The sequence below is a fragment of the Pantherophis guttatus genome, chromosome 2 (genome assembly GCF_059756535.1).
Source record: "Pantherophis guttatus breed Tessera chromosome 2, ASM5975653v1, whole genome shotgun sequence".
In the NCBI taxonomy this organism is placed as follows: Eukaryota; Metazoa; Chordata; class Lepidosauria; order Squamata; family Colubridae; genus Pantherophis; species Pantherophis guttatus.
Window position 1 is genome coordinate 120,312,399 of NC_142064.1, and position 25,097 is coordinate 120,337,495.

The window sequence follows — 25,097 nt, forward strand, 5'->3', positions numbered from 1 at the left end:
TTTAGTTTTGAAAACAAAGTTCTACCCACTTTCACAGCTCACTGAAATAATTCCACTAGAATTTCCCCTTTCTGCTCTATTTTCTCCAGCGCTAGTTCTCTGCTGATTCTATGTAGGCTTTTTGTTTTGGATGTTCCTATTAATTGGCAGCCCAGTAAACAATCATGTGGAAAATAAGAGTGTAATCTGTGGGAGCCTTTCACTTAGTTCCTTGGAAAACTGAATTACAACTTAGTATGTTGTTTGTACCCAGCCAGCTATGACTTACACTCTATCGGGGCTTGATGTACTATGTGAAGTCAGTGCCACTGGCTCCTTGGGATGCAAAAGGCTGCCAGCCAGAGGAATTTCTTCGTCCCAAATTCTCACATTCTATGAAATCTGCAGAAAAGGCCATTTCAGAGCTTTATTGTATTCAGACAATCTCTTTTCTTCTGGGCAGCCTTGGTGGGAGGCATGCCCCTCTCTCTTCCCATTCCCAGGTGGCGAGCTCTGTGGCCTGAGGCGCTCTTTAGGCACAAAGGGTGACATAGCGGGGGCCCATGTTTCCAAAGTAATCCCGCTCCCATTCACTCATGAGGGCAAAATGAAGTGGGCGGTGGCAGAAGTGGCACTCGGGGGAGGTTGAGACCTGCAGCGGTAGGCCCACCTCCTGCCAAGCAGCCAGAAGTTTTTCTGGAAGAGAAGAAAACAGAGAGGTTAAAATACTATTACTAAAAGACTAAAGAACTATTAGCATTGCTGCTGAATGGGCCATTGGGAGCTAGATGATGGCCTCTGGAGCTAGTAGTAAGAAAATGAATGGCCATAGGCCTGAATTAGAAGCTAAAGATGAGAGGAAATCACTGGCCTTTTTAAAATCCATGTGAGGAAAGAGTCAAATCTCCGTATTGAAAGCTGCTGCTTGTGTTCTATTTATAGACAGAACTGTGGGCTTACCATTGTCTGCACCAGCAGAGGGTAAGTCTCGGCTCTTATTTCATCCTGCTTTTGAATTTGCTTCTAATGATTAAAAACATTGAAAAATCTATACAATTTTATTTTATAAAACATGGGTTAATATCTAAAGAGATCTTTCAGTGTCTAAGGAACTTTTTAACACTCCCCATAAATACCATCGGCTATTATCATATTTACAGTATGAGTTTGTGGAGTTAAAAATAAAAAATTCTCCACTGGCCACTTGGTGGCAGTACTTACTCACCATAGGCGGATAACTATTGGCCATATGTGTAAAGTAAAATCTCCCAAGGGAGAAATAAAGAGAATTCCAGTGATCAGAAGCTGCCTTGTACTGGATCCTATTCACTGTCAGCCTTTTACAAGACTGGACTAGAGGTACCAGTAGGATCAGTTTTGGACTTTCAGATGTACAATTTTTACAAGCCCTTTCAAAACAGTTTACTGAGGGGTGAGGAGACTTCCTTTTCTGCATTTGGTGGTTAACCATTATTGGGTGGAAAAAGCAGGTCACTAGGCACAAATGAAGCATCCCAAAAAGTATATGCATCTACTTAGAACTATAAATCAGAGAACTCCTAGCTGCCATATTTTCATAATATACACTGTTAGGTTTTCCAGAATCTAGTTTTTTCTACCATATTTTTTCTATGGTACTAGATTTGAATTTTGTTTGCTGTGAAGTTACTTTACCACAAGCCTGGTGCTAAAATTCAAAGCGGGAGATCAGAATAGTTGGCATCCATTTTCATTATTTTTCATATTCCATCCACGATGAAATGGCAGTTAATTTTAGCTACTGTTTGTGCAGAGCAGCTTCAGCTTGTAAAAGTATGTCTCAGGCTTAGGGTTCAGTTCTGTTTATGACATCCTCAGTGGTTGCTGCACTGAGCTAATAATGAAGAGAAGCAACCATAACTTAATTATCGCTTCAGTGCCTTGTTTCCACAGAGATTTCAAAAGTTCTAACCCTGCCCTTTACTAGTATTTAATTTATAGAATGAGATGATTTATGTAGGATAGAGCTGGGGCCTTAGTGCTCATGGCACTGGAGACTCACCCACAAAGTAGTCCATCATGGGTGGGGTGTGATGAGGCGAGGGGGCCAGCCGCAGCAGTTCCTCCCCCCGGGGCACAGTAGGATAATTGATGGCCTGGACGTAGATGTTGTACTCTGAGAGGAGTAGGTCACAAAGCTGGGTATTCAGGGCTGCATCTCCAACCTGAGGAAGAATGAATCGGACAACTGAGGAAGGGCATCCAGCTGTTTCATCCATCTGGAAAGTTGGCCATAGAGAGTTTAGGGTATCCAGGGTTCCCCTTGTGTGACGGGACACAATTCTGCAGCTACTCAGTCCCGTTCATTCATTTCATTTTCTTAAGTATTCTATAAAGGGCTGTGTATATTAAGGACATGGCAAAGTGGCGTCGGCGGAATCTAAGCCTTTCACCTTGAGGACTTTACCCCAGATTCTGTGTCTGTTTTGCTTCTAGAGCCCTAGATTCTCCCTTCCACCATCCCAAGGCATCCATACCCGTATGGGAATGATGTGACTTGGGCAGCTGACCACAGGCAGCCCGGCATCCATAAGCAACTGGCGCATATGCTTGACGTTCCGCTGGTGGGCACGGCGCAGCACCTGCCCCTCAGGACTCTTCAGGATCCGAACAGATTCCAGGGCCCCAGCCAATACCATGGGGGGCAGCGAAGTGGTGAAAATGAATCCGGCTGCATAGGAGCGCACTGTGTCAATGAGGGAAGTAGTGCTTGCAACATAGCCACCCACGCAGCCGAAGGCCTTTCCTGGAGGAGAAAGGGAGGAAAAGAAAGGTGTATCTTTAATGACAAGCATATCTTATGCTATTAAGTGTATTTAGCATTAAAAAACATGAATGAGCTAGTGTAGTTAAAAAATAGCACAATGACTTCTGGGAAGCTGCTGGATCTGAAAACTTGTATACAGTATGCAAGCTGGACATATTGTACGTCTTGCATTTTTTCCTCCTTATGAATGACAAGGAGAAAAAAAATCAGAGGTGGAAATCTTGCAGCAACCAGCAGAACTCACCAACTTTGGGTCTTGAGATGGTCAGCTTTTTAATGGCCAGTAGGGTTCCCTGAGAGCAGGAGTCCCCAACCCCCAGTCCGTGTACTGGCACCAGTCTGTGGCATGTCAACAGCCGGGCCACGCAAATAAGCGAAGCCCCAGCCACAGTATGCAGGCAGCATGCAAAACCACGCCCCCTCTCCTGTTCGCAGAAAAACCTTTCTCCACGGAATCAGTCCCTGTTGGCCAAAAGGTTGGGGGCCAGCCAGACACCTTATAGTATTTATGACACACTTTCTTTCTGGTTCCTCTCTGGGCCTTTGCTTTCCCAACTCACCCAGAGTGCCAGATACGATGTCTATTTTGCCCATCACTCCATCACGTTCTCCAATGCCAGCTCCCTGGGCCCCATAGAGTCCCACAGCATGGACCTCATCCACAAAAGTGATGGCCCCATAGCGGTGGGCCACATCGCACATTTCTTCTAGGGGGCAGATGGCACCTGCGAACAAAGGACTATTGAAAACACTGGATTTGGCCAATTACCTGAATGGCAAAAGCTTCCAACCCACTTTTTTGTGTGCATGCAACTCCCGGACTACCCTTTTTGCAGTCCGTTTTGAAGTATTAGTCTAGTGGCTGCCTCTAGTCCTGCAAGTCTTTTGACTGAGTCCCTGTTTATTGTTATTTATTGTTCATCTAGTCCAGAGGTCTTCAAACTTGGCAGCTTTAAGACTTGTGGACTTCAACTCCCAGAATTCTCCAGCCAGCAAAGCTGGAGAATTCTGGGAGTTGAAGTCCACAAGTCTTAAAGCTGCCAAGTTTGAAGATCTCTAATCTAGTCATTTCCATAGTGACCCATTATCTTTGCCACTTTTCCCCTGAACCTGCTGTTGGTTATCCCTTCTTCAACTGGCCAAGGAATCGGGGCTGGCTCAGGAAGAAGGACGTGCTTTTGGTCAGCTTATACCTAGAAACCCCTTTCTGATGCATGATGGTGTTTTATGAAGTCATTAGGACACCGTGTAGCAAAACCTAAAGGGTGGCAATTACCGTCCATCGAATGCACAGTTTCAAAGGCAACAATCTTTGGGGTGCTGGGTTTGGCCTTGCAAAGGAGCTCCTCCAAATGGTCTGGATCATTATGCCGAAACACATACTTTGGAACGCCACTGTTTCGGATGCCCTGGATCATGGATGCATGATTCCCAGCATCAGAGTAGATTTCACATCCTACAGGAGAGAAACCAAGCCAAGAGTAATGCCCCATCTCTCCTCTTCCCACAAATTAGAGAGAACAGAGGTCTTCACTTCAGGCTGATCCTAGGGACTCCTGTACTGTCTGGTTACCTGGCATCATGCGGGCAAGCGTGAAGAGAGTAGAGTCATTGGCCACAAAACAGGAGGTAAATAGCAGAGCGGCATCTTTGTTGTGCAAGCTGGCCAATTCCTCCTCCAGAGCCACGTGGAATCGGCTAGTCCCAGAAATGTTCCTGGTACCTCCAGCTCCTGCTCCATAACGCTGCAGAGTATCCCTGCAGGTTAGAAGAGGAGACTGAGACCTTGCTCAGAAAATAGCAAAAATCATCTACAACCAGTTCTCATACCCGGCTTTCAAGTTTCTGAGAGGAAAGCTTTTGCTAGAGACAACCTTGCTGGGTTCTGAATATAGGTAGTCCTTGACTTATGACCACAGTTGGAACCAGAATTTCTGTTGGTAAGTAAGGTAGTTAACATTGGGTAAGTCGCACCTAGTTTTACAATCTTCTTTGCCAAGATTGTTAAGCGAATCACTGCAGTTGTTAAATGAATCATGCCATCATTAAGTGAATCTGGCTTCAACCATTGACTTTCTACAACAGTGGTTCTCAACCTTCCTAATGCCGCGACCCTTTAATACAGTTCCTCATGTTGTGGTGACCCCCAACCATAAAATTATTCCTAAAACCATCGAAAATATGTGTTTTCCGATGGTCTTAGGCGACCTCTGTGAAAGGGTCGTTCGACCCCCAAAGGGGTCGCGACCCACAGGTTGAGAACCACTGTTCTAGAACTATCTGAACCCTTCCATCAATGACTTATGTCTCTGCTGACCTTATCTAAGCTAAAGCTTGAGCAAGGTATGGTTCAGGTAGTTCTAGAAAAGCTTCAAGAAATGCCCATATTTCTTTTTTCTTTCAGACCAAGGTGGTCTTTGACAGAATAAGGCTAACATAAATTGAGAAATCTACCACCCCACCCCAAATCTTATTCAATTGTCAGTGGCAAAGCAAGGGTCCCCCCCTCCACTATAGAGTTCTCTTTAGAGTGGCAAAACGAGGGTCCTCCCCTCCACTATAGAATTGCTCTCTATAGAGTGGCAAAGCGAGGGTCCTCCCCTCCACTATAGAATTCTCCATAGAGTGGCAAAACGAGGGTCCTCCCCTCCACTATAGAGTTGCTCTCTATAGAGTGGCAACGCGAGGGTCCCCCCCCCACTATAAAGTTGCTCTCTATAGAGTGGCAAAGCGAGGGTCCTCCCCTCCACTATAGAGTTCTCCATAGAGTGGCAAAGCGAGGGTCCCCGCCCTCCACTATAGAGTTGCTCTCTATAGAGTGGCAATGCGAGGGTCCCCCCCTCCACTATAGAGTTGCTCTCTATAGAGTGGCAAAGCGAGGGTCCCCCTCCACTATAGAATTGCTCTCTATAGAGTGGCAACGCGAGGATCCCCCCCCTCCACTATAGAATTGCTCTTTATAGAGTGGCAACGCGAGGGTCCCCCCCTCCATTATAGAGTTGCTCTCTATAGAGTGGCAAAGCAAGGGGTCTCCCCTCCTCTGTAGAGTTGCTCATGAATATCAAGGAAAGCCTCAGGCCCTCCTCAGGTTGGACTCAGTTTCCCCATTATCCCCATTATGCATGTCGTCTGGGAATGGTGGGAAATAGAATTCCACCAATGGGGAAAAGCTGGACAAGGGGAAAATTAGAATTGTTTGGGAGTTGTGGAAAATGGCAGTGTAGAGAGTATTGTCTGCCACTCACTGTATGGCTTGCAGCACACGAGGGTGGCGACTCATTCCGAGGTAGTCATTGCTGCACCAGACGGACACCTCTCGCGCTTCAACCTCAGAGGTAGAGAAGTCCTCAGCGAAAGGATAGGCATCTGCCCGGCGATTCACAGTCTTGAAGATCCGATAGGTATGATCTTGTTTCTTTGCTTGGATCTTTTCTTCAAAGAACGCATCATAGTCAAACACAGGGCTCTCTGTTAAGAAACCACAGGGGTTAATTTCTGCCTGCACTGACCCTCACTCATTGTCTCTCAATGGTGACTGTACAGTTAAAGAACAGCATGCAGGAAGGGGCCACCTGTTGTGACTCCGACTCCCGAGCCTGTCCTCATGGAGGAAGAGGACTCAGAAGGTGAAGGGGAGGAACTGACAAGGCCTCCCTCTCCAGGACCCTCCTCTCTGGCAATGCCTCAGGTTCCATCCAAAGGCCAGGAGGAACAGCCTGGGATGGGCCAGGAGGCAGGCATTTCAGAGCACCTATTGATAGAGAGTGATAATGATGAATCCTGGCTTGATCCCAGGCAGCCTCGGAGGGAGAAACGTGCGCAGCAAAAGAAGAGGCGTGGGAGGGCCAGGGATTGAGCTGAGTCACTGAGCCATGCCCCACAAGGGATAAAAGGGGGCGTGATTGCCCGGCAGGCTTTGTGATGGACAAAAGTTTAAACTTTAAAGAGTCACATTGTGAATCCTGCACTTCGGCTCAGATATATTTTGGACTAAACCCTTATGGATAATTTGTCGCTCTGGAAACAGACTGCAGATAAGGCCTCTCCTGCTTTTTGGGATTACTAATTGGATTTGGCAGGCGTTTTACAGTTAGCTGCCAGAACTCTCGTTTGCCAGGAATTCTGGTCTGTTTATACAATAAATTATTGGCAGGTGTGTTTGATACTGCATTTGTCTGTGTGAGGACGGGGGACAGAACACTACCAAAGTTTATTATTTATTTTATATCCAGCCTTTATTACTTTTATAAGTAACTCAAGGCAGGTGGTGAATATATCAAGTATTCCTTCCTCCTCCTATTTTACCCACAACAACAACTCTGGAGTGGAGTGTGCTGAGAGATTGGTCCAAAGTACCCAGTCCCACTTTCGTGGGTAAAATGGGACTAGAACTCAGTTTCCTGGTTCCTAGGACAGCACCTTAACCGCTACAGCAAACTGACTCTCAATGTTCTGTTTAGCCTGGGTTAACCTTCTATTATTGTGGGGTAGAACCAGGGGTGAAATGCTCCCGGTTTGGACCAGATAGCCTGATCCGGTAACAATGGCGGCGGGTGGTTCAGAGAACCTGTAGGAAAAATCCCTGCGCGCTCCCCCCCCCCATGCCCAGCTGAGCTGCGCAATCATCAGAGGCTTTTTTTTACTTTTAAAAGCATTTTTTCTACAATCTCTTCGGCAGAAAAAATGCTTTTAAAAGTAAAAAAAAAAGCCTCTGATGATCCCAGCTGAGTTGCCTGATCGTCAGAGGCTTTTAAAAGCATTTTTTCTACAACCTCTTCACCCGATTTTTCAGGCATTTTTTTTTCTACAACCTCTTCGGCCGAAAAAAATGCTTTTAAAAGCCTCTGATGATCCCAGCTGAGTTGCCTGAGTTGATGATCAGGCAACTCAGCTGAGATCGTCAGAGGCTTTTAAAAGCATTTTTTTCGGCCGAAGAGGTTGTAGAAAAAATACTTTTAAAAGTTAAAAAAAAAAAGTTGGCCATGCCCACCCAGTCACATTACCCCCCACCACTAAGCCACGCCCACAGAACCAGTAGTAACTAATTTTACATTTCACCACTGGGTGGAATCTGAATAATTAACATTTTGCAGTTCAATGGTTAAGCCCCAGTGGTGATATTCAGCCGGTTCTATCAGGTTCGAGCGAATTGGTAGTGGCGGCTGCAGGAGGCTCCGCCCACCCGCCCGGACATCATCACGTTCTGTTTTGGACACTCTGCTCATGTTCAGAAGGTCCTGCGCATGTGCAGAGGCGCACACTCACATTTGCGAACCGGTAGCGAAGGTAAGTGAATACCATGCCTGTTTAGGCCACTAGGTAAGAGGGCAGCACCTAACGTTTAATAGAGGAGATACAGGTTTGGAAGCTTTAACAATTTTCTCCTATGTGGTGCCCTCCAACTGGAATTCCCAACCGTGCAAATCCAGTAAGACGGGCGATGCTGTTTCGGGACATGAGAAATGAAGTAGGAGACAAAACTCTATTCTCTGTAAACATATGCCGAGGTCTTCTACTACTTCCTATAGTGGACCTTTATGGTGGGCCTTTGTTGGCCAGAATATCAATGGTCTGAATACAGATACTCACCAGATGGCAGCAAAGAGATACAGAAAATTCTGACAAGATTTTTGCAGCCCAGATACAATGAGCATGCAGTGTGCATCCAGAAGGTCAAAGACTTAATCCCTACCATTTCAACCTGAACATAGAACTGGTAATATAAAAACCAACCAACCAGCAAACCGTGCCTGAAACTCTGGAAACCAGCTACAAGGGAGAATAAATAATGCCAAATATTTAGACTTGCTATATAAAGCCACATAAAGCCTATTCATGCAAGGCATTTTGGATAGCTTCCACCGGGCTTTTTGATGGTAGAACAATCATTGCCAAACATCATGCTGAGCACAACTGTACAAACGTAACGGAAAAGCAATAATTAAGAAACGAAAAAGCAAAAAAGTAATTATGCGGAGGGAGGGGGTGGTTGGAAGTCCCAAATCTAGTTTAAGGCAATATGCTTGTTATTATCTGTTTATTTATTTCACATTTCTTATAGCCTGCCCAGCTCAGAATTATGGAGAAAAAAATGTGCAGGCTGTTCATTTATAAAATTGCAATAGTTTTTGTAAACTTTCAGTAAACCTAATGAAAGCCTTATTTTAATACACAGGTAGCCCTCGCTTAGTGACCACCTCGTTTAGCAATCGTACATAGTTACGACGATAATGAAAAGGTAACTCTGCAATCAGTCCTCACAGTTACGACCCTCACAGGTTTGTAAAGCAAAGAAAAGCTGAAAGGAGATCATAAGTGCAGTTTCAATTTTATTCAGTGACTGCTTTATTTGATGATCTAGTTGCCAGTCCCAGTTGTAATTGCTAAATGAAGACTACCTGTAATTACTGAATAATTAAGGGTTCTTATGCACTCAAGGAACTCAACAGAGAAGGTGCCTAATGCTTCTCTGTGTGCTTTAATCCTTGGCTTGCTATCTTCCAATCAGATCTCAGAGAAGGCCAAAGATTTGGGTCAGGGGTGTCAACTCCCAACATATAGGCTGGATGCGTCACATGCTGGTCACGCCCATGCACGGTTTAGTGAAGGGGGGAAAAGTCACGATACATCAGGGGATGACACTGTGATGATGCGAGTTTGACACCCCTGATCTAGGCAATTATTCTGCACTGTACATGGATTGTAACTGAAATGTTTAATCAACCCCAATATAGAGACAGGGTAAACATCTTTGCTCTCAGAGGCAGCTGTTGCATTTTGTTTTTGCCTGGGTAACTGTTATAGGTTTGTCTTATTCTGCTTAAATTGTGTAAGCCACTGGCAGATTAGCTGTAGAAAGGTAATGAAAAACGATGAGCTAAGTGTTTTTCCTTTAAAAAAAAAAAGGATCAACAGATCCCAACTCCTTCCTCTTTTGGGGCTTTAGTATAGATCACAGAGAAGAGAGATTGGAAATCTGGGGCTGCTGTGAAGGTTGGGGCTGGTATGACAGCCTGGTTGCTAGACGATCCTCTGGATAAGGTATGGAGAGAAGTGGATGGGAATAGTCTTAAATGCATCCTCACTTTATAAAAAGCTAAAAAGTGGTACAGTAGCAATTGCCATTTATACCTCCAGTTTTCATTTGCGGGACAGGAGGAAGCAGAGCCCAGACAGTTAAGCTTGAAACAATTAAATTCTTCAGACGGCATCAGTTAATCTGCGCTGCTGACCCTAATACCCAAGGGAAGCTGGAAGATATCATAGGCCCTCTAGGCAATTCCCCACCCCCACCCCATGGAAGAAGTTAACAGGAGCCAATTCCCCAACCTGGCATGTTGTCCTGGATGAGGTGAGACACTTTGTTAGAGTCCAGCAACTTCTTTCTGAGGCTGCAGTGCACCTCTCGGATCAAGGACGTCAGCACTCCTAGAGGGAGGGGGATGCACACAGGTCAGAGGAAGACCGGGGGTGGGGTGTCTCATCTTTCCCACCGCTGTGATCCCAAGGAGGTTGGCCTCCTTCCTTACCTGATTTGAAAGGCTTGACATCTTCCTGGAGTTCAGGTTTTGCTTCTTGCACAAAGGAGCTCTGGCCACTTTGACGCTCGGATTCCATAAAAGGACACTGGGTGGCAGGGAGAGACTGGGGTGCTGAGTGGGGAATCGAAACTAGAAGGTGCACAAAAGAAAACCCATCGTGATTTCAGCCTCCAGAGACAGGTTGATAGAGATATTCTTGAATAGGATTCCCAGGAGGCATGGCTTTTAGCAAATTTAGTGTAGGAGATGAGAAGGCTGAACTGGAAGGCTGTTTGGAATCATTGCACACTGCACAGCCACAAGAGACCCATCTCCAACCCAATTAAATACAATTAAAGGGAACATTAGGACAGGGACGGTAGGTACGCTGGTGTTCTTATGCACGCCCCTTACAGACCTCTTAGGAATGGGGTGAGGTCAACAGTAGACAGTTTTAGGTTAAAGTTTTGGGGTTTTGGGATGAGACCACAGAGTCTGGTAGTGCATTCCAGGCATTAACAACTCTGTTACTGAAGTCATATTTTCTGCAATCGAGTTTGGAGCGGTTCAATTTAAGTTTATATCTATTGTGTGCTCGTGTATTATTGTGGTTGAAGCTGAAGTAACAACAACAACAACAACAACAACAACAACAACAACAACAATAATAATAATAATAATAATCTTGAACTCAGCAAATGCTCCTGGGTCCTGCTTCCAGATTCTCCACCACTTCAACTTTTTCCAAGGACTTTGAACTTAAGTAGATTCTTTGTCCATTCAGATTACTAGGTGTCCTGTTTCTCTAAAATGAGAACCCAAGTCCCAAAATTTTTGATATTGGTCGTATTGTCAGTAAATCTGAGAAGTTCTATTCCAGGATGTCTAGTGGGTACCAGGATAGGGAAGGCTGGGGTTCTGGCATTGGATCTCCAGGGTTGCAGTCAGAGAAAGATTTTTCTTATCAGCTATTAACGATTTTTGCAATGGGAGATGAGGAATGTTACATGCGAGGTGTGTTTCATGCGAATATCCTTTACCTGTCATGAAAATATAACCAGCATGCCTGATTTCAGATCCCTCAATTGACTCAGTTGGACATTTGAACCAACTTTCAACACCTAATATTTTTAATGGTCATGAGCAAAGTTAGGACTAAATCTATGTCCCGTCAATCACATAATTAGAGATTATTCCATCCATACAAACCTGGGAGAGAATTCTTCCATAAGAATATAGGAAAACCAGGAACAAGATTCTAGTTTATATTTCTGGCAGGTTATATTCTCATTTTAATATGATTGCTTTGTCAAGGCAAAACTTTTTTTATGTATAGGGAAGAAAAGATCCAATTTCCACTTCCTTTTCTACAGACTGAAATACATATTAAATTCCTGAATGTGTCCACGTAATGCCAGCCAGGAAGTAAAAATTAGAAAAATTACAAGTTGCCTCTGAGCTAATTAGTGACTGTGAAATGATGACACCATGTCTTGAACTACAAAAGAACAATTTCAAAAGGAGCCACTCTATAAAAAGGGTTTTAGGTGTTTTCACACAGAGATTTCAACCCTTCTACATGTAATCAAATAATGCAGGGAGTACACATACTCTATACCCACAAAATATAGGTTTGTTACCAAGAGACTGGCTTGATCTAAAGAACCTTGAACACCTCTACATGAGCCCACTTGTGAGCTCCAAGCCTAAAATGTGTGGTTTGGTTTGGCATCTATGGATCTGATATGACATCGGTTTCTGTTTCCTTTCCAGTATCTTTTCTCTGAGTTCCACCCCATCATCTCACCAGTGTTTCCACAGGTGTCTTTTTCACTCTGCAGGTCAGTGACAGAACTATAGAAAGTGCGGGCCACCATCACAGGGCAACGTTGAGCACTGTTGACCAGCAATGGGCCAACTTTCCGTAGGAAGAGAGATGGATCTCGGGTCAGGAAAGGGCAGCACTGCAGGATCGAGGCCATGTTGCCAACCAGTTTTGTGCTATTCAAGAGAAAGAAAGAAAAAGATGAAATATATAAGCACTGGTAATAAGAATGCCACTCTAACTGAGCATGGTAGAGCAATGGCACCTTTCCTCAATCTGTTGCCCACCAGAGGCATCGGACTGATGCATCTAGAGCAGTGTTTCTCAACCTTGGTAACTTTTAGCTGTGTGGACCTCAATTCCCAGAATTCCTCAGCCAGCCTGGCTGGGGGATTCTGGGAGCTGAAGTCCTCACATCTTAAAGTTGTCAAGGTTGAAAAACACTGCTCTAGCAGGAACCAGACTGGAGAAGACTAAATCAAGCTGTGCTCTTTTTAACAATAGGATAAGGTCTAAACTTAAGAAGGAAGGGAGTGAAATGTCCCACTATAGAAATAGGTTAATTTCAGGCAAGTGGGATTGGTTCGTTTTTTACAAGAAGGCCATGAATCATGCTTGCTGGAACCAATGGGAGTTGTTATCTACAATAACCAGAGAACATTGGCTTGCCTACTTCTAAGTAGATAAATGGCTCTCTTAGCTTACATTTTACATCGAGCTTTTTCTCCTCCCACCCCAAATCCAGAAGCAAGATTTTTTTAAAAAAAGGATGGGAGGAGAGAAAGAGTTTAATGTAAACTGCTAGATAAGAGAGCCATTGATCTCAGAAGTAGGCAACCAATATTCTCTGGATATTGTAGACCAGGGTTGTAAAGTTTGAGTTGTCACGGCATCATCACATGACATATCGTGACTCCCCCCCCTTCGCTAAACCAGGCGTGGGCGTGGCCAGCGTGTGATGCATCTGGCCTGTGGGTGGGAGTTTGACACCCCTGTTGTAGACAATAGCTCCCATTGGTTCCAGCAAGCATGATCCATAATCAGGAATATTGGGAACAGTAATGCAAAATATCCACACAACAAATAGGTGAATGAGCTGCAGATTGCCCTAACCTAGAGGGACACTGCTTTGTCTTGGAAGTAATATTGAAGTGATTTTTTTTTCTTGCTTTCTTCATCCAGAAGGAATTAATTTTCAATTAAGGCCCAAGGAAAATTGAGAGAGGAAAGCATCAAAAGAGTCAAAGAATTGTTTTGGTCTCATGGCCACGGCTGCCATAGTTCTTTTGTTGAGCCACCCCCACTCCTGTTGGAGGTCTGTTACCAGATCTTGTACCGGTTCTAATAAAACCTATTTAAATTTAGGCTGGCATCTGGAAAATATCCATCAGAATTCAGGGAAGGGAAAAATATTAGGATCCAAGAAAATAAAAAAGTCTCTAGAAATGTACACCGTGATGATCTCATCCAGGTTTACTCAGAAATGAATGTCAGGGATAATTACTGTGTCCTACTAAAAAAAAAATCCTTAAGACATGTAATTCTAGAAAAGGAGAGGTGAGTGAGACCAACTGTTGTGTTCCAGGACAGGTTTCGTGTCCCTTTGCTAATAGTGCAGCAGGTGCAGCGTATTTTACCCTTTGGACAAATGTATAAAACAAGACATGCTGCTAAGCAGGTATGGAAGAAACTTTCCCTCCTTCAAAGAGAATAATCTTCTAACTTCCCAAGGGGGATGATCAGGAAAAAAGAAAAAGAGCAGAAAACCTTATCAGAAAAGAGAGTCAAGCTGAGTAACATTACACAATGTGAGGAATTATGGACTGGGCTTCAAAGACAAGATTGTTGCTCATACAGGTAGTCCTCGACTTACGAAGTTCATTTAATGATTGTTCAAAGTTACAACAGCACTGAAAAAAGTGACTTATGACCATTTTTCACACTTATGACCACTGCAGTATCCATGTGGTCATGTGATCAAAATTCTGCCGCTTGGCAACTTGCTCATATTTATGACGGTTGCTGTGTCCCTGGGGACACATGATTACCTTTTGCAACCTTCTGACAAGCGAAGTCAATGAGGAAGTCACTTAACAACCGTGTCACTAACTTAACAACTTCAGTGATTCGCTTAACGATGGTGGTAAGAAAGGTCGTAAAATGGGGCAAACTCGCTTAACAACTGTCTTGCTTAGCAACCGAAATGTTGGGTTCAGTTTGGTCATACGGTGAGGACTACCTGTATTTCTAAACAACTGAGGAAAAGGATAAAGGTGAAGGTAAAGGTTCCCCTCGCACATATGTGCTAGTCGTTCCTGACTCTAGGGGGCAGTGCTCATCTCCTTTTCAAAACCGAAGAGCCAGCCTGTCCGAAGACGTCTCCGTGGTCATGGGGCCGGCATGACTAAATGCCAAAGGCGCAAGGAACACTGTTACCTTCCCACCAAAGGTGGTCCCTATTTTTCTACTTGCATTTTTTACATGCTTTCGAACTGCTAGGTTGGCAGAAGCTGGGACAAGTAACAGGAGCTCATTCAGTTACGTGGCGCTAGGGATTCAAACCGCTGAACTGATGATCACAAAAACAAGTTTAATGAGACTGTCCAATAGAGCTGTCATTTCATTGTGTGGGGCTGGATAGGAGGCACCCCTTTGGAATATGTGGGTGTGGGTGTGTTTGAAAACTATCTTAAGGTCACAGAATCACAGGTGCAAATTATAGCAGTCCATTCAAAACTAGGCAGCCCGGCACATGTGCAGGTTTACAATAAACAATTCGCTAATCAATTGAAACCTTTCTCATCGATAGTTTAGTTCAATGGAATTGGTTTGATCCTGATGCCATTGATCAACAGTCGCACTTATCTGCCTGCGAGCAGAGAAAGTCAATTTAATTTGCTAACTGAGGAGGTCTGCTCAGCGGATGAACATACTCAGTTTATGACATTTACCTGGAAGGATGACTTTTCCCCCATCAAATAATTTATCCTTATGTTTATTATAATATAGTATATATTTATATATAGTAGGTTGCTAAATATAGTAAAGAAATAGAAAATAGAAAGGGGATGGCTTTATTTCAGAGGTGAAGCATTTTGAATTCAAAGTTAACTTCCTTTGGGGTATTGAACTACACTGTGCCCCAGCACATTTCACCTTATTATATGCTGAAAAATCATGGATGATCACTAGGTGGCAGCAAAGAGATACAGAGTCTTCCAACTCTTTGCTGTCATCTACTGACTCAATAGATGTGTACAGTGCAATTATGGTAGCCTAATTGTACTTAGGCTACCATAGTAAGTGGCCTAAGTAAGGAGTAAGTTCTTAAAAGAAAAATATTCTCTTAAAGTCACGTCCTCTGATAGTCCTCTGGTCAACTACACAGATATTCCTCTGGTCAGCTACACAACTGACTGGAAGCCAGTTTAGAGTTAGGAAGAGGAACAATGGTTGTTTCCATATTTTGCCACGCAGAACAACCAAAAACTCTCTTTAATCTTCCTGGAAACACACCTAAATGGCAGGGATCACTGCAGAACTGAAAGTCTGCTTAGCCCTCAGGACAAAAAGAAGTACATCAAGGTAAGAGAGGGTGTGGAGGGACCAATTTTCGAGCGGAAAGCTTTGATCTCTTCTGTGCAACACTCTGATATGTCTGTGTATCTTACAGAATTTCTGACTTTTTTTTTTTTTTGAATAACGAAAACCTAGCAAGCAACCCCATGGAATTGTGATTTTTCATATAAACAAACATGCATCTTGATGACGAACAATAGCATGAGATAGAGCAAACATTTGTATCTTTATATAAATAATATTTTTGATCCCAGTGGAAATTATGCTAAGAATATAATTTTTAGGCAGAGAACAAACATGCATAAAATTATCCTGAAAAGGAATATATATTGGTAAATAATATGTGGAAACACTGATCATGAACTACCTTGTGTGACTTACACATCTTTTGTAACCTATTTATCCTTTTGTCAAGTAAAATTTTTTGACTAACTATCTGATCTTGGCATCAGAAATCCTTTGAGAAAGAAAGATCATATAGTGGACTGCATTTCTATAATTCCAGCTTCTTTTCTTAAGTGATTCTGGATACGACTCAGGGACCCCACAGAACGTTCTTAAGAGTTCTAGTATTTCTAAGAAAAATATAGGGGAGGGTTAAGAGATAAAATTTGTGTGTATATTCCAACTATTCTTTGAATATTCAAGGATTCTTCCTTTTTAGCTCCATAACAATCTGTGGAGGTTGGACCAAAAGAGAAAAATTGGTGTAAAGCTCCATAGCAGAGTGGGAAATTGAATTTGAGTCTTGGTAGTCCCCAACATCTCCTCACTAGTGACTTACAGTGTCTTCATTGCATCATCCAATCATTATTGAAGTGATATAAAGCCTCCTCAATACTGTTATTTTAGCACAATGGTGATTGAATCATTTGAGAAGACAGTGTAAGTTATTAGTTGAGGAATGACCACTGAACTCACCACATCATGTTTGTTCTTTGTGAAGGAAAAAAAAAAGAATTGGAATGGGGAATGGGGAGTTTCTTTCTAAAATAAGTTAAAAGATAGACTTCTTAGGGGAGTAAGTAAATAATTGCAGAGATAATATGAATTAATAGTACATTTCCATCCACCAAATACTGAATGAATGAATGAATAGAATTAATGAATGAATTTAATTTAACTTATATGCCACCCTATCTCCAATGGACTCAGGGCGGCTCACAACAATAAAACCCACAATAACCACAGTACAAAGTTAAAATACCTAATTAAACCAGATAAAAGTTAAAAACCCATATTAAACCCCATCAGTCCAGGCTGGGTATTGATCGCTGCTGGATTTGGTATTGGTATTGGTATTGGTATTGGTATTGAGGCTGCTGGATTTTCTTACATTGCAGTGGAATTTGTAGGCTTCAACTAGTTCCCTGAAGTTGCTAACCTAATTGAAACATGCATGTGATTACACTATCACAATATTTTTTAAACAGTCTCAAACTCTGACACCTAACCAAATTTAAACTAACAATTACATTAAATAAATTAAAGCTCATTTTAATTTTAATCACTTAGTTTACCACAGTGATAGGCCACCTCTGCTTTTACATGTTCTTTCACAAGAACGGCACATGAATATGTTGGGCAGTGATAAGCTCCTCTCATTTTATCTGGCTTAAAGAAGACACACCCCAGCCCAGTTGTGATGATTAGAAATAAAGGACGCAACAAGAAGATCTGGAGGCTGGGCTTTTAAGACAGCACCCATCATCTGCTCCTTCCCTCCTTGATCTGGAGCCAGATCAGAAATTGCATCCCTCAAAGGAACCCCAGGATCTGGTGCCGCTTCAGATTAAAGAAACCTGTAATACTTGGTGGGAGCAGAGAAAAAAAAACTAAAACCAAAGCAAATTACTGAAATGCTTTTTCCTTTTAATACAGAACATCTGTTTGGGTTAAACAACGTCGCTAAAAAAGCTCGGATTTCTACATTCCCAGCAAAATACCACCTGCATGGAGGGGAAAAGGAGTAAACATTTCTTTTTCAAACATTTCCCTCTTCAGTTAAAACATCACTTTGCATGTCTTAATTTTTATTTATGTTTAAGAGAGATTTGCCTTTCTTTCAACTGGCTAGGGTAGCGGTGCTTTTCTCTGCCATTAAGTGTGCAGATGTCAATAGTTTACCTTCACAATGAGAAAATTTTTTACATGCATTTAATTTTGCCTACTGAAGAGCGTATCAAGATAATCGCCCTGTCTCTGTCTCGCAATCTCTTACACATTGGGCAACTCAATGCAAATATGATACCTTAACTTGCATTCTGAATTGATATAGAATGCAACCAATACAATATACCGCTGGTAAGACACCACAGCAATGTGAACGGTGCCAACTAAAAATAAACTCATAATGAATATATCATTCCTGACTCAGATTAGAAATGGAACTTGACTGATCCAAACCAATTTTAATAACGAAATAAATATTTAAAAAAATCCTTCCCTTCTGCATATCTTCCAAAACGATAGTGTACAGAGGAGACCTTACAAATAGCTTTAAAAATCCAAACTGATTGATGTATGTTAATCAGCAATTTGCTTAATGTTTTACTTATTGAATAAAGTAGAGTTGGGTTAACTATGAACAATGGTTTATAAATCACACTAGCTGAGTTCATGTAATAAATTAAACCATGAAGAAGCAAATCATATTTTTTGCATAAAATAATGTGTGAACTTACAGAGAGGCATTATGTTAAAAAAAAAAATGCGTTAGCATCAGTTAATAGTTTTACTGGTGGGCAGAAGAAGGAAGTTACTTGAATTCTAATCCCAAATATCAAGCAATTACACCAAAGCCATACATAACCCTTTCCTGAGATCCCAACTGACAAGGAAACTGCAGTCCAAAGGAATTGTGTAACTGTTCCCCATTCTCATAATTTTCCTTACCCCCCTTCTTTTCTGTTTATATAGGTGAATATGCCCGTCTTTTCTTATGTCAGGGAAAAAGGAAACTGGAAAGCAGGCGCGAAAATGGCTGGAAAAAGGATGCTGACACCTATCACTATTTTTCTGAATGGCTCCTTGGTTTGTTTTTCATTAGCAAAGACAAGAAGAGAAGACGTTGATTTATTATAACCTGCACCTATTTCATAATACTCAACTTGTTCATAAAGGGAGAAGATGCTGCGTAACTTCTTTGGTAGTAAAAATTGAATTAAAATAGGTTGGTCAATTATGTCTCTGGCAATTAGTTTTTTCAAGACAGGGGTGTTTTGTTTTGTTTTCTGCCTGAAAAAGTTCAAGACCTGTGAAGACAACACTGAATTCAACCTACTAGTTGATGCTGGAATGAGGAAGAGGAAAGGAGGGGAAAAAAGAAGAAGAGCTTCACTTAGAAAAAGAGGACAGATGAGTGAAGACAGAATGAGTTAGAGAAGAGCTTAATAGCTGTCATCCCTCCCATTTTTTCTGCCTTGCTATTCAGGAATCCATAGAAAGTAACCCCAATCTCCCCAGACCCATACAATTAACCTTTTTCCTACCTGTTGACCTGCACTGAAGTCGAACAACTTCTGAATGTTATTTTGTGCTCCAAGCCCACTTGGATTGGGAGCTGCCTTTCCCCACCCAGCAGCTGAAGGCAGAGATAAGCAAAGCGGACCATGAGTGCAGTAGTTCCCTCCTGCTCATATTCAGCTCTGTTGGGGGATTCCATATTCTAGTTTTTGAAAAGAGACGGAAAATCCTCTGCATTCTTTGCAGCGTGGATAAGTTTAGATAATGCTAGTGTATCCTTTCTAGTCATTCTTCTAAGCCAGCTTTCCTTAAGCTTCCCAATGGAGTGAACTTCAGCTTCCATAAGCCCCAACCAGCATCTGAGGTGAAGTGTGTATCAGGTAAAGGAAACTATATGAAGCCAAAGAAATGGTGTAAGTTTTTCCGTGGTTGGCCTTGCCTGCCTGTTCTCCAGCTTCACAATAACTCTTATTTAGGAACCTGTGGTGGTGCTATTGAGGGAGCTAGCTAACTCTTCCTATCCTTGTCTGCTCCTCTGCCTGAGGTCTCATATGGCCTGTGAGTGAAACTTTTGGAAAGAAGGAGCAAATCATAGGGGCCTTTCCTTACTAGGAATCCTTCCTATATTCAATGACCTGCAGGTCACCATGTTTTGAATTCACTCTTGATGCCATGACATGTTCTGTGATGATTCACAGATGATGAAGTCTGCCTTAATTATACATGTCAATCCTGGCTTGCTATCATCAACAAGTGATGACTACTAATGTGAATCAGACTCTGGTGGGACTCTTTGTAATATGTGCCTGCAGTTTTCCTTTTTAATATCAAGAATTAGTGCCTGCCTTGCCTCTTAACTATTTTTCTCCTTCCCTTCTCAACTTCATCAAATGACATCTTGGGATCTCCTCAGGCTTATATACCGGGGTGATACTAATTAGTGCCCCATATAGTCTGTCTATCTAAAGCTGTCTATCTAAAGTTGATGCTTATACAAGCCCTTTGTAAACTATAACCCAGTGTTTCTCAACCATGGCAACCTGTTGTTGAAGTCCACACATCTTCAAGTTGCCAAGTTTGGGAAATACTACTATAACTGTAGTTATAGTAATATCTGCAGTATACTGTAGTTAAACTCATGCAGGCACTCTAGTAGATATGTCTACTCACATCCCCTGTTCTAGAGGGTTAGAGGGTATGGCAGGAGGCTATCTGGCAAATGGTATATTGGGATTGGTCATGACCTCTATGGTGAAAATTTTGTGGATAGCAGGTCCTTTGCATGACCGCTGTTTTATGAAAGCTACCATCACTTGTTTCCATTTTTCCAAACGTCTTCAGTGTCATAAAAGGTTTTTCCAGCTCTGCTTTCATGAAATGAATATGGATTCCGGACTCAACGACTTAAATTCCTTTCAGTAGCAGTTTTGTTTGGTGCAAAGGATGGGAATAAACTGAATATTTTTCCCCTTTGAAAACCGATCTAATTGCCTCTTATGTCCTTATGGTTATAGAAGCAATCAGTAGGTTTATCCCATGACTCCAGATGCTATTCCTCAATCTGCTGGCCTTACCTTCAGTCCCTAAGCATGCATCTGAATAGGATGTTCTAGTTTTTGTATATGAATGTGAGCAAGAATTCCCATGAGATTTTGAAATCAGGGAAACGTACGAGAAGTTGGTTGTTTGACCTTTTTCTAACTCACCAAATTTTCTTCTGTGAATACTATTTGTAATAATTTATTTGAAATAGATCTAAAGCTGATGTGAACCTGGTTGGTACTTGGATGACAGATGACCAGGACATTTTAGACCCATTGAATAAACTGAAAAAGTGAAATAATATTTTAGAAGAAGGCTGGGACAAACTGCTTCCATACTGTTGCCAAGAGAATTAGAGGAATTTGTGTATTCAGCAGAAACTGTGCTGGTTTAGAAGGTGCCTTTATTTTTACCTTACTCATTCCATAGCTAAAAGAAAGGTAGTTGAAGACAGGGTGGGGCAGGGACAGAGGAATATTTCAGAAAAGAGTTTGTGATGAAGAATTAGCAGGCCAGATAATTTTGGTCAGTTTTTTTCTGGTCCTCCAGTTTGCTTCTAAAAATTTCCTAGTATTTTTTTTTAGGAAAAGAGGTTTTCTCCACAGCCTGTTAGAAGATGTTTAAAACCTTTCTTTATATGCTTATGACCTTTTTAAAGGCAGTCTTATAAAACATTCAGGTTTCTTCTAATTTAGCTGGGAAGAAACTCAATTCAACTCAAAACCTATATTCATCTATCCCAGGGGTCAGCAACCTGCGGCTCCGGAGCCACATGTGGCTCTTTGGGCCCTCTGCTGTGGCTCCCTGTCGGGTGATCCCACCATTGGCTGGCCCCGCCCCTTGCCCTCCCCTCTCAGTCACTCCTCTCCTGGCCTGAGAAGGTAAGGGCACCGGTGGGGGATGAAGAAGCGGCCAGGGCAGAGACAGAAAGATACAGAGAGAGAGGGGAGAGAGAGAGACATAGAGAGATAAAGTAAAGGAGTAAGGAAGAGAGAGATATGTCAAAAGGATTTTGTGGTTCCCTGTGTTTTTTAACAACTGGTTCTCTGCGCTAATGACCGGCTGGGTAGGCGTGGCTAGGGGGGTGTCATGTGACCGGTGGAAGTGAGTGACATCGAGTTGGCCACGCCCACCCAGGTTTTGTAGCTCCCGGTGTTTTCTTTTCTGTGGGAAACGGGTCCAAATGGCTCTTTGAGTGTTTAAGGTTGCAGACCCTTGATCTATCCTCTTATCCTGTGCTACAGATACCTGTACATCTTCAACAAAATGTGGTTCCACCTTAAGTGTCTAATCTTAGAGCTAGACTTTGGTATAACCCTAGTAGGCATCTTTATGGAAATCTTTTATACTGGAATGGGTAAATAAAGACCAATTTTTTATATATGGTTGTTTCTATATTATATTTATATATCCAGCTAATAATAAAGTTACAGAATGACATCATCATGCTTAAGAAAGAGTCAATCTTTGACTTGTAGGTTTTTTTTCCAGAACACTTTCTACTTCCAACTTGATCAAAATTTTGCATCCACTTATCTTATACCAAACTCATTTGAGGTTTTATTGGAGAGAATTGGCCTTTATGCAAAACTTGGGAGAGGGGGGAATCACATTTTCACCAAACTTCCTTTTCTTATAGCAATGTAAAATGGATATAAACAATCCTCAAAGACTGGACATACAGTCACTCTGCATTTTCTCTTGGCAAAAATGCTAAGAGGAAATGTATTCCTGTGGTTCTGCTTCCTTGCCCTTGAGTGTTGATGGGGGAGGTAATTTATAGTGGGATGGAAAAGAAGAAAGAGCTGGCAGACAGACTGATTAAAGTCATCTCTAAAGGGAAGAAATAAATAAGGGTGGGGTGGGGTGATCTTGTGGCTCCAAGATTGCATCCAGTATAACCCTTGCTTTTCTAATCCTGGACCCTTTTCAGATTACAAGGATCAAACACCGGAGGGGTCATTTTGAAGCAGATGAAAAGATTAACATAATATTAAAAACCAAGAGCCCATTCTCGGGAAAACTCTTCAAAACCCAGCTGTCTCTAAGTGTGCGAGACAAACTCACCATGTTGCATTATTATTTTCCTGCAACCCTCACCCCCCCCCCCAAAGATTTTTGTATGGGTTCTGCCCATCAAAAGATCATCTACCTCGGTTTAAATTGGATGGCTCTAATCAAAACAGTCTGCAAATCTTGTGTTCCGCTTTCAGGCCACTTGGCTACGAAATTAAGCTGCAAATGCTTATGGCTTTATTTGGGAGTTACTCCAATTGACGGGGTTTAAGTGGTTTTTAAAGTCTGTTTTCAATTCTCTATTGGGCTGTGGCACAGCTTCTCTCCTTTATTATAGAATTATTTCCTTGATCCTCCTCCAAGGAGTTCAGATGGCGTAAATAGTAACCTTACAACAACCCTTTGAGGCACATCAACCTCTGAGAAACACCTGCTAGGATTTGGACTCAAGTCTGCCCTGTCCAAATCTGTGACTAGTAAGAATATTTTTTGAGGTTAAGAACAGTATCAGATTATTTACCTATCCATCTATCTTGCAGAAATAAATGGGCATTTCAGCAAGTCTCTAAATTGCAATGGAACATTAAATTCCTGGTGTTTTTTAATGAAAAAAAAATATAGCATTCCTTAGCAAATCTAGGTGTGCTTCCCGTTTTAATTTTCTTTAAAATATGGGGTAGAAGCATATACTTATTTTTTTTTTCTTCAGGAGACAATTTACAGTGATAAGCTTCCAGCTGATGCTACTTTTGATAAGGAAGGGCAGACTTTACAGGACGTTTTTATGTCTCTCGGTGTGATCACAGTTGCCTGGAGATCTTTCTCACTACTTAGTAGACAACTAAGTAAACATCAAGGAGATTGGAAAATTATCTTCCCGGTATAGTGAAGAGCAATCACTCAGGTACTGTAATGTTAAGCCTCTTGGGCTGACTTTATTATCCTCTAGTTTGCAAAAGCTTATAGCAGTCAAATTGTGTCAGGACTGAACTGGGCAAGGAGAAAGAGTGTGTGTGTGTGTGTGTGAGAGAGAGAGAGAGAGAAAGCCTTTTGGGCTACTGTGTAAAGTCTGTAGACAAAGTCTCCTGGGATGTCTCCTATAGCTACGATAGAACCAAGAGGGGCTGCTTTCTTTCTCTCTTTCTTTCTTTCTTTCTTTCTTTCTTTCTTTCTTTCTTTCTTTCTTCTTTCTTTCTTTCTTTCTTCTTTCTTTTGTCTGAAGAGTAGAACTGTGGAACAGAGAAGAGGGGAAATGACAACAATTGAGAAAGAGGGAAATTGCCTCCAAGGACCTGGAGCATGATAAGAAAAAAAAAAGTGGCAGGGATGGCAGGGGAAGGAAAAAAGCGGCGTTGGTTACTTAATAAGAAGTGACAGCAGGCCCGGGGAAAAGACTGGGAAGAGTTTAAATGGATGGAAAGTGACAGCGAATGGGGAAGGGAAGCAGCCAGCTCGTTTGCTTGACAAAGACGCGCTTCGGGGCGCAGGGCGAAGGAAGCCACCTGCTTGTGCGGTCAGCCGGAGATCCGCGTTCTTGCACCCTCCTGAGGACCCGGATCCTCGTACACACATACAGTCACGCAATGCAGGTAAGCCTCCTCTGCGAGCCTCGATCATTGCGTTTGTTAGGGCCCAGGACAAACGTAGCGGGGAAGCCGGCGGGAACACAAGAGCCGAGAGCGCGCAGGGAGGGAACGATCCTGGGAGGAGGAGGTGGAGGTTGTGGTGGAGGATGGAAAGGAAGCTCGCGTAAGAGAAGGCGAAGGGGCGGGATCGGGTGGCTGGAGGCGGGGAGGGATCCGGAGACGGCGACTCCTCCCTTGGGGAAGGGAAACGCAGCCACAGCCGTAGCAGCGCCCGGGCGGCTCACCTATCCCCAGGTTTCCCCCTTGCGCCCGGGCGCTGAAGACGGCGGGATCGGGGCCATGTTCAACCGCGGATCGCGGCGCCGACGATCCACCCGAGCCGTGAGTCCCCGTCGATGGGAGAAGGGAGGGGTTGGGAATCGGACCGAAGCCATCTCGAGCAGGCGGCAGCCGCGGCCCATTCGGAGTTCGGGGGTGGGGGAGGGAAGGGAAGGGAAGGGAGGGAGGCCGGAGGACGAGATCAGAAACGGCACGAGGCGCTGTAATGGATGGGCGGGGAGAAGAGGCGGCGGGGCTGGTTTCGGCGGGGTGTAATTAACTTCATTCCCTCTTCCCAAAGGAGACGTCATGGGAGGGGGTGGCGGTGGAGAGATCAGTATTGCGAAGATACCGAACGGATTTTCTCATGCCAAGGTTTCCAGGGAATCCTCCGGATAAAAGGGATCCCCCCTCCCCCTCCAAGAGGATTAAGGTGCTCGGATTACAGGGCAAAAGAGGGC

General features: G+C 43.0%; 2 protein-coding genes across 4 annotated transcripts in view; one reads left to right on the forward strand and one right to left on the reverse strand.

The window, feature by feature from the left end:
• APEX2 (apurinic/apyrimidinic endodeoxyribonuclease 2) overlaps window positions 1–25,097 on the forward strand; it is a 62,785-nt gene that overhangs the window by 9,156 nt on the left and 28,532 nt on the right. Inside the window, exon 1 of one of the 2 annotated variants that reach the window (XM_034434089.3) lies at window positions 24,522–24,699. The exons of the other annotated variant lie outside the window; for it this stretch is intronic. Coding sequence (XP_034289980.2) covers window positions 24,658–24,699 — 42 coding nt within the window. The 5' untranslated portion in view covers window positions 24,522–24,657. Of the gene's footprint in view, window positions 1–24,521; window positions 24,700–25,097 lie in introns of those variants that run through there. 2 annotated transcript variants of the gene reach the window in all.
• Window positions 393–24,720, reverse strand: ALAS2 (5'-aminolevulinate synthase 2). Of its 2 annotated transcripts, none has more exons than XM_087888688.1 (11): window positions 24,603–24,720; window positions 12,113–12,306; window positions 10,315–10,455; window positions 10,115–10,213; window positions 6,031–6,253; window positions 4,359–4,543; window positions 4,062–4,241; window positions 3,346–3,510; window positions 2,496–2,764; window positions 2,021–2,183; window positions 393–675 (listed from the first exon to the last, which is right to left on the reverse strand). In XM_087888688.1, the coding sequence occupies exons 2-11, from the start codon at window positions 12,285–12,287 to the stop codon at window positions 512–514; spliced, it is 1,764 nt and encodes a 587-aa protein (XP_087744814.1). In that variant the 5' UTR covers window positions 12,288–12,306; window positions 24,603–24,720; the 3' UTR covers window positions 393–511. The 2 variants fall into 2 exon arrangements, with proteins under 2 accessions (XP_087744814.1, XP_060539467.2); XM_060683484.2 differs by lacking the exon at window positions 24,603–24,720 and adding an exon at window positions 19,201–19,337.

Bases quoted from the DNA above. Each gene is read 5' to 3' on its own strand.
- ALAS2 (XM_060683484.2), bottom strand. From the start codon at position 19,322: ATGGTCCGCTTTGCTTATCTCTGCCTTCAGCTGCTGGGTGGGGAAAGG. The intron at 12,307-19,200 runs GTAGGAAAAAGG...TCTCTTGAATAG, and splicing joins ACTTCAGTGCAGGTCAACAG to CACAAAACTGGTTGGCAACA. The intron at 6,254-10,114 runs GTTGGGGAATTG...GTTTCTTAACAG, and splicing joins CATCCAGGACAACATGCCAG to AGAGCCCTGTGTTTGACTAT.